The following is a 9,415-nucleotide window of genomic DNA, read 5'->3' as shown; positions in this document are numbered from 1 at the left end:
GATCTTATCCATTCAAAAATTATATGAGTGATTTCTTGAAATAAGAGATTTGAAAAATATGTCAAATGAAATTTCAAAAATGATGGAAGAAAATTAAAACTAAGAGATAGATGCAATAAATTTAATATGGTGATTAGTTGTGATGATTTGAGGAGAACAACCTTCATGTTATATAGCAATGTATATCAAACCAAGATGATATGTAGCTAATGCATGGACAAAAAAAAGGAAAGGTCATTTGGGACATGGAAGACCATGTTGTTGTTGTGATGATATATTGTATGGACCATGATAAATGAAAATAAATAAAAATACAAAATATCAAGCAACCAAGCATGCACTACAATGCAAAGACAAACGTCATCTTTCCCCTAGTCAAGATGATAAAAAATTGATTAATTGATAATAATGATAATGTTATTGATGTGGGAAGGATAAGTCCAAAAATAATGTGAGGATTATGTTATTAATTTTGAGAACAATATGAGGACTGGGTTAATAGATTGCATGGATAAGGATTGTTGCATTTCTATGGACTACTTTTGAGATTTTATAGAATGTGGAGATTTTAGGATAGGTGGATTGAAAAGTTTGAGGAGTTTTGAGGAATATTTGAATTGCTTAGGATTGGAAGCTTGGAACTTGTCATGATACCATTACATATTTGACTTTATAGCCAACTTAATCATCTCTTCCACATAATGATACCATTCAATATTTGAATTTACAACCAAAGTTCAAGTACACAGATACACCTTGCTTCATATCAACTCTCACTTCTACCATAAGGCAACTCATCACAACACTACATTATTTGTTTAGATAGGTGATAAACATTTCTCATAAAATTTGCATCTCCCTTGTTCTTCTTAAACATTGATTTTATGGTTTCTCTCGACATGGGATGTCTTCTAAATTGTGACAAAAACTTTGACACTTAGGGGCCTCGTCTAAATATGTAAATAGTCATTTTTCCCTTACTCCATAGGCTAATTACATTTTTCAAGGTTCTACTCTATTTTTTTTTCTCCTTCCCCATCCATTTGGCTATACTCAAACTCCTCTAACTCTATACAACTTTATGGGTTCTCATGTCACCAGAGATATTCAAGACCTTAAATTTCAAGTAATGGAGACTATTGAGAACAGCAACATCTATAGATAAACTTGAAATATAAAGCTTAAACCAATGACAAAGATTACATAATGAGTTGCTACCCAAGGCCAAAACCCATATATTATATCCTCCTCAATGGAATGAACAAAGCTGCTAACATTCCTCTTTTACAACCAATCTTTCATCATTTTCATAAATTATGCATTATATTTATAAAAAATAAAGGGATGGCTTCACAAGAAATGGAGAAACACAGAGAAAAGAACTGCTATATAGAACAATGCCTCACATGCTCAAGATAAATTTGCTCTGATATCAAACTAATACAGACACCTAGCTCAGCACAAACTTTTAAATCTAACTTTTCCAATACACAAAGACAGAAACTTGAGAAACATTCAAGATTCTTTATTATTACTCACAAAAAACAACTATAGAAGGAAATAGATAGATAATGTTATTAACAAGGGGTTAATTGAGTACAAATAAGAGCACTTAGAAAATAGCAAAGAGAATACACAAGATATATTTCCATTAACCGAGAAAATATTTTCATCACTCAAAAGCCCAATTCTCCTATCTTCCTCCTTCCCTCAAGTTACAAATCTGCAACCTAATATATCCTTTCATTTCTCTCAAAGATAATTACTCCTCATCAGACTCTAACTCTCTATTTTTAGAATCCATGTTGTCGCGATACCTAACAGTCTAACTCACTAAAATCTACTACTAAACATAATCAAAAGAACTAAATGTGTGCTGGCAGTCAGCTCCTAAGTTTAAAGAGTCATTTGCATCACTTTTAAATCTAATTATTATTTTTTTTTTTTTTACAACATATGAATGATTTATTGCATTATAATTTGATGAATCTGATATTGCTACAATTTATAAGATTATGCTTTCAACATTAAAGTTTTAACATTTAATTTATTACTGATATTAAAAAAAATTGAAAATCGAATTACTGAATAAAATTGAAATTTAAAGTTTCTCCATGCCTTATCATTGAATTATATTATTTATAAAATAAAAATTTTTTATTTTATACCATCTATATCTATATACAATACTCAATCCAACAACAATATTAAAACACAATTGTATTATTAATTAATACACCCTGCACTATCTACCTGAAGAGTTTAGCAAAATGAAAACATGGTGAAGTTCTATTTCTAATAAAATAGACTTTAACACAACATTGTTTAGATTTTACAACAGGTTGTTGAACAAGAAAGAGCGTTTTTGGAACAGCATGGATGACATAACCTATTATGTGGAAGTAGGACACAAGAGACAAAATGAAACAAAACAGGGTCCCTCTCTGCACGATAATGAAAGACCTGAAACAAAACAATGGCTCCAAAAAGCAATTATCTTCAATTTTCTAGCTTCCTCTCTTATTTCAAGGCCTTGTTCCGATTCCAGCAAAATCTCTAAGCCTTTTACAAACTCTCCCTTCTCTATAATTCCTTCGCTATTCGCATTTAATGGTAAACCCAATTTCCACACATCAATAACATATGTGCGGTTAAGAAACTGGTCTGCAAAATAAGGCCAACAAAGCATGGGCACGCCAATGGTGATGCTTTCCTGCACAGAGTTCCATCCACAGTGAGTCACAAAACAGGCTATGGAAGGATGAGATAACACCTCTAACTGTGGGGCCCACGAAACTATGCAACCCCTATCTCTCACACGCTCCAAGAAATCTGCAGGTAAAATAGCTTCGCTTCCTTTCATCAGATCGGGGCGCAAAAGCCACAGAAATGGTCTCCGGGTTGCCTCCATTCCCATAGCAAGCTCTTCCACTTGCTTTTCACTCAGAACTGTAATACTTCCAAAAGATATGTATATCACAGAGTGGGCATAGTGTTTATCTAACCACTGTAAACATTCTGTGTCATTTTTCCAGAAGCTTGGGAGGACCTTTGTGCTTGTCCTGCTATGGAGAAACTCGGGAGGAATTAGAGGACCTATTGGATACACTCCCACTTCTTTGGACAACGTTTCGACTAATGGAACTTCGATCTCTAAGAATGAATTGAAGAGGACCCATTTGATGTGTTTGACTTCCTCTGCCATACGAATCCCTTTTCTAAACATGTATTCGCCTGCCCACAACCACGGAAGATCTCCCGAATGCAGCGCCGGCATGGAGGAATGAAATTTTACTGTTTTATCTTTCTTTGGAGTTCCTTCAACACAAAACCCACAAAGATGAAAAAAGTTTTAATTTGTCATTTACATCATGAAATAGAAACTAAAATAGATTGAAAGTGTATTATTATATGTTACCATCCGAAGCAAGGATGCCAAGCGAGACCAGACTGGGACTAAAGTAGTAGATGGCAAAAAATGAAGTGAGAGCAGTGTGGAAAGCGGCGAGGGGAATTTTATGGAGCGTAGCCACCGACTGTAAGCCAAAGCACATCCAGGCGTCTGCAATTATACAGGTGAGCTTGTTTTCTTCATTTCTAGCATTTATTTCCCGAACTACTCTATCAATTACAGAAGGCCCCATGTCCTTTCCCAACGCCTCCATGCCATTTGCAATGCCTTCCAGAGTATCCATAACAGGGAATTCAAAGGGAACGGATATCATTCGGATGTTATCATGCAAAGAATTTGGAGTGTTGGCTTTGAGTATGCGATTATGATTGCTGTCGGAGTTGAGGAAAGTGACAAGGAATCCATGAGAGACGAGCTTCCAGGCGAGCTGCATCATGGGATTAATGTGACCCTGTAAAGGAAAAGCAACGAGAAGAGCGTGAGGAACCATGGCTGAGCTGAGCTCTACACCCCTCTCCAGAACAGCAAAGATGTAATAATCTTCTTAGCCAAAATATAATGGATGAAACATCATTTTGAGAAGGTACCCACGCCTGAAAACTTTTGTCTCTTACTCGATATCATATAGCTGTTGCATATATCGAACATTCCGCTTTTACCTTACCAGCATATTAAATACCTACAGTGTTCGAATGGACTTCACTGATTTTTTTGTTTAACGTTATTTATACAATATATGTCAAAACTTATAATAAGTCTGCTAAAAAAATATTATTGTTGTAATTGGAGTATAATACTGTAAATTGAGTTGGCATTAATGTTAAAAGGAAAAGAATTTTATTGAAACATGAGATGGAGCAGGTATATCTATAGGCCGGCATTATTAAAAAATAATTGGATTTTGTCATCGATTGAATTTGATGATCTCCCCTAGATTCTGTATTCTTTATTGTATTAAATCATAGGCGAGTAACGATAAATTGTTTATATTTTATAATTAGAACATATAATCCCAACATTAGAGTTTATGAATGCTCTCCAACCATTTATGGTAAGCATATATTTATTCCGTCATGAAAATGAACAATATTTGTCATCTTTACCAAATACAGAATTCTTACAATCAATAAATTACAATCCACCTTGTCTCTGAGATGATTAGGTAGTACTAAAGAATATAGGAACAAAGGAAATATAATTCATGATTATTAAATTTTGAAAATTGATATTAAATATACAGTTGGAGCAAGTTTCAAATGTGTTGCTTGTACTCTCCAGTTTCAAATTTTAAATCGAAGGAGTGTTAAATTAAAACAAGCAGAGAGAGAACATATAATAAACACAAAACAAAGAAAGAAAATAATACAACAAAAAACACGAGACACAAATTTATAGTGTTTCACCATAAAACTTATGTCCACTCTCAAGCAAGGAAAAACTCTTTATTAATTGTTATCCAATCTACATCATACATGGACTGCACACAACCGTTTATACTATCACACTCGGCTATGAGACCAAGAGTTGGGAAAATGTGAATGGTCATGTGACCATTGGGCTTCACATTCCCAACAATCTCCCTTGTGAAGGCCAATCGGTACAACCATGCAGTGTGACATCCCTGCTTCCATTTCTAAACTCCTAATACAACCAGCAAGCAAGATTTTAGCTTCACCAAACTTTGTTTGAGAACAATCTAGATTAATCTTCTCCAAATCAAATCAAAGTCAAAAACGTCTTCTCTTACTAATTTCTTAGACACAAACTCGCCCATCAAACCACAACCAGAAACACTTCTTTCAGAAGGTACAAAATAAACTCCTCCATCTAGAGAAGAACCCTTGAACACATCATCTCCAACCTTGAACACTAAAACATCAAATGTTCCAAGATCAAAAATAAATATAGTTTCATTATATCCCCTTTGCTCAAATGCCTTGCAAACTTTCCCTATGCTTCTACTCACACATTTTCTTCAAGCATTTTGACAAAAAATAATAGTCGCGCATCATGAATCCTTCTACCCTACACCAGTCCTACAACCATGGTTATCTAGGAAACAACATTTATGAAACTAAGAGGAACAACCCACTCTTCCAAAAACATGTTCCTTGACCGTTGCCTTAAGAACTGAGAGTCATTAGCTACTCCATAAGTTGGGCTACATACATCACTCCAACTCCCGTATGGAAATTGTTCCCAACCAGGGCTTTTTCCATAGGCCCACATGGCCAATAAAGTTGATATTAACATGTGACTTCTTGCACTCAAACTTAAGCGTAACACGGTGAACAAGCCTCTGGAGAAGTCAGTGATCACTATTTCGTGCTTCAGCTATATTACTCTCAACAGCATGAAGCTCTATAACACTTTTCATTACGCTTATATGTTAATCATCTTGGCCCTCTTCTCTATACAAAACAAAATCCCGAAAATGATTGCTTTCTATGGCAAGTCTATTTATGGCAGTCTTGGCAGGAGAAGCCAATTGCCCCACATAAGTGCCCACACCCAAATCACTGACCACATGTAGCAATTCTTCCCTCTCATTCATGCCACCTTCCAACATGGCGAATATATTTTCTACAGCTTCCTCATAGTCAATAAATTTCTCAACTTGGACCTTCGTTTCTTCCAGGTTATTGTTGAGGCAAATGGAGCGAGAAAGCTCCTCACCACAGGAATGCTTCTCTAAAGAATTCACAAGCCAGTATGAGTCCAAATTTGCTTGGTTGAGTCCTACCATGGTCGTCACCCTTGTTTCTCTTTGCATTGCCTCTCTTGGTGCAATAGGGGTTGCTATTCTTCTTCTTCTATTGGGCATTCCATTAGTAATATTGGGCATTAGATTCTCCCTTGTCTTCTTATTATGTTTTGTGGCTCTAATTATTTTCTCTTTAAATTCTTTGAACTCATCAAACACGTCTACCTTTCCAATTTGTTCAACTTCTCTATCAAAATCATTGTCTTTAGCGATAGAAACATTCTCATTATCATTGCCAAGCCTCCTAGGGCCATAAATTTGTGCCTCCTTGGTAGTGCTCCAAATTGCGTCCTCCTCATCTTGAGAGTCAAACTCCATAATGGATTCAATAGTAAATTCCCCAAGATGCACAAACACCTCCAAAAACATGGCGACCGTGAGATTCTAACCTTCTTGCTTCTCCTGGAATTTAAAGGATAAATAATTTGCTTCTGCCTCGAATTCCATATCTATAACAGACTCACTCTCACTCTACCCTATGTGGTTTAATTTATGCTCTGTATCCTTTGGTTGAAGAGACAATTTATCAAAACCCTCATGACCAAATTTTGAACCGAATGGCCCACCCCAAGCTCTCTGCTCTAAATTCGTAAGTTCTACTCTAATTTTCTCAACTTCACGAGCCATTGAAATAAAAGTCTTCCCCATTGCATCTTCCATAAATATCAATCTATCTATGAGAAATAGATTATCTTCCTTCAGCCTCACAATTTTATATAGTCCTCCTAGTTCTCAATCTCATCTTCCTCAAGTTCATCTTCATTTGCTTCAATGTCCTCTTCTTCAGTCGGATCCTCCTCATTTTTTCAGCCATCCCACCAATGTACATGACATATTCTTTCAATTTTTATAGGCACAACATCACTCTTTGTCAAATCTAAATTGTCAATAAATTCTTCAATAATAAGATCAGCCTCGTCATCTTCTTTCATCTCTACTCAATCACTCACCAAAATTTGATATCAATTATTAATTTAAAACAAGAAGAGAAAGAATATATAATTAACATAAATAGAGAGAAAATAATACAACAAAAACACAAAACATGAATTTATAGTGATTCGGCATAAAGGCTACATCCACTCTCAAGAAGAGAAAAACTCTTTATTAATTGTTATTCAATCTACATCATACATGGACTGCACACAGCCACTTATACAATCACATTCAACTGTGAAACCAAGAGTTGGGAAAATGTAAATAGTCATGTGACCTTTGGGATTCACATTCCCAAAAAGGAGAAGAGAAAGAAGGAAAAAGGGCAACTTGCAAGCTTGCATTATGCTCTATGTTTCCAACTAATCTCTATGTAGCATTTAGGATGTACATTTCACTGTATTTATTAATTAATTGAATCTACAGCCACTAACATGTATTGCATTATATCGAGTAATGATTTCATCATATCTTAAATATTTTGTACTGACGCATGTAGGTATCACTGGCACACTTTAAGCGTTGACCATTTAAGTGGTCAAGTCAAGAGTCTGTCATGTGAAGTCTTCTAATCCAAAATTTTTTTGTTCACTTAGCATTCCACATTTTTAATTTTTACATTTGTTGTTTCAGTTTCCATATTACAAAAGATAATAGTTGCATGGGGTCCAATTGTTAATATAGTACTTGTGGTTGTAACATCTAGTCTTCAAACATACTTATACTATATATTATCAATAATTAGTCCATGAGTAAATTAAAAACAACAAAATGTTAGTCAAGATAGACCCATAACATGAGAATTAATAAATGTTATATAAAAAACATAAATACATTCACAAACAAATGAAATGAAATAAGTACAATTTTGTTTCATATAAAATGTCATAACTATCTATATAACTTTGTTATGTATAAAATAAAGTGATCATTTAAACAAGATATTGTTGTCATAGTGAAAAAAATACTATTTTATGTGTACAACTACCGGGATAACTATGTCTATGCATTTTTATTATTTCATATTAATATTTTATCCTATCATGGATATGAAAGGTGGCCACAATAAATAACTTGTACTTTCCAATGAAATGTGAAGGATTGTCAAAAATTCTTATGATCATTTAAAGTTGAATATAAGTTGCATTTTATATAATAATGTGTCATTTTTATAACAACAAATAGCTCTTTTGTAGGGTTGGAAAAAATGTTGAACGGGAGTAGCCAAAGGTGGGGGTGTGGCACTAGAGTTTTGGGAGGCCATTGTGTTGCAGGCGATGTTGCAGCTTACGACGGTGATGGAGATGATGAGGATGATGGATGGCAGTTGAAGTCTATTTTGGGTGGGGTTCACTAGGACTCTCCATCCCTTCCTCGCTCATGATTGTCGGCTCTACTCAGTTCCTCTTTGCATGGATTGACTGGATCTTCCTTAGGGCCTCTGCTACTAGGAAGGATGGTATGTGTGTGGGGTTTGTGGATGCGGATGGTGGTGAGGTTGTTTCAGGAGGATCTTCTCTCCCTCTTTGGCACTGGGACAAGTATTTGGAACATCGTAGCTCCGCTTTTCCCTTCTTCTCTAGGGCCTTCTATTCGATCTGTAGCTTGGGAGGTGGAAGAGATATTGGGGGTAGTGTGGGGGCTCTTTTGGTGTGTGATGCAGATGTTTTTTTCTTTTGGCCAAAGGTTTATGTGTTTGGTGTTGTTGAAGATGGTGCAGTTGTGGCAGATCTGTTCTCTTTTGACGAGGTGGTGGGTTCTTTGGGGCCCTGGTGGTGCAGGGCACCTCTTGGTTTTGGATTTTTTTTTTGTTTGTGTGTTGATAGATGGTCCTACACCCTAGAATGGTGTTTTGAATCAATGTGGATCTTTGGAACCTATGAATGTAAAAAAGAACCTCTTGTAAGGTCAGTTGGCTCTAGGTCACTCATAAACCTAGTGAGCAACTCTGACCGTGGGTTCATCTAGGGTAGGAGGTATGTTGTTAAGTTGTTCCCTAAGTTTTTTTTAGGCTTAGGATTGGTCTACAAGTCCATTAGGGACTTTGGAATGTCAAAATTGAAAAGTTGTCAAAAGATGTAAAAAGTTGGAAAAGTTGCTAAGCAACATTTCCCCACCAATTGGCCAAGAAGTTCCAACGGCCTTAACAAATTGAAAATCAGTTGTAGCTGTTGGGGAAGGCCTATTTGTTCCTTAGAGATCATCATTGAGTTGTTTGGATGATGAATGTGAGAAGTTGGTGGTTTGAATAAATAAAAACTCAGATTTTACCCATTTTTACTGGTTTCTGTACTATATGATCT

At 35.5% G+C, this 9,415-nt stretch overlaps 1 protein-coding gene across 1 annotated transcript; it reads right to left on the bottom strand.

Annotated features, from left to right (window-relative positions):
• Positions 1–2,392: 2,392 nt before the first annotated feature.
• On the bottom strand, positions 2,393–3,902 carry LOC131048222 (UDP-glycosyltransferase 85A2-like). Its single transcript, XM_057982113.2, has 2 exons — positions 3,419–3,902; positions 2,393–3,318 (listed from the first exon to the last, which is right to left on the bottom strand). The coding sequence occupies exons 1-2, from the start codon at positions 3,900–3,902 to the stop codon at positions 2,393–2,395; spliced, it is 1,410 nt and encodes a 469-aa protein (XP_057838096.2).
• Positions 3,903–9,415: the final 5,513 nt, after the last annotated feature.

The sequence above is a fragment of the Cryptomeria japonica genome, unplaced genomic scaffold, assembly GCF_030272615.1.
Source record: "Cryptomeria japonica unplaced genomic scaffold, Sugi_1.0 HiC_scaffold_669, whole genome shotgun sequence".
NCBI classification, from domain to species: Eukaryota; Viridiplantae; Streptophyta; class Pinopsida; order Cupressales; family Cupressaceae; genus Cryptomeria; species Cryptomeria japonica.
This window is presented reverse-complemented; position numbering and strand designations above follow the sequence as displayed.

Bases quoted from the DNA above. Each gene is read 5' to 3' on its own strand.
- LOC131048222 (XM_057982113.2), bottom strand. From the start codon at position 3,902: ATGGTTCCTCACGCTCTTCTCGTTGCTTTTCCTTTACAGGGTCACATT. The intron at 3,319-3,418 runs GTAACATATAAT...TTTGTGTTGAAG, and splicing joins TGGCATCCTTGCTTCGGATG to GAACTCCAAAGAAAGATAAA.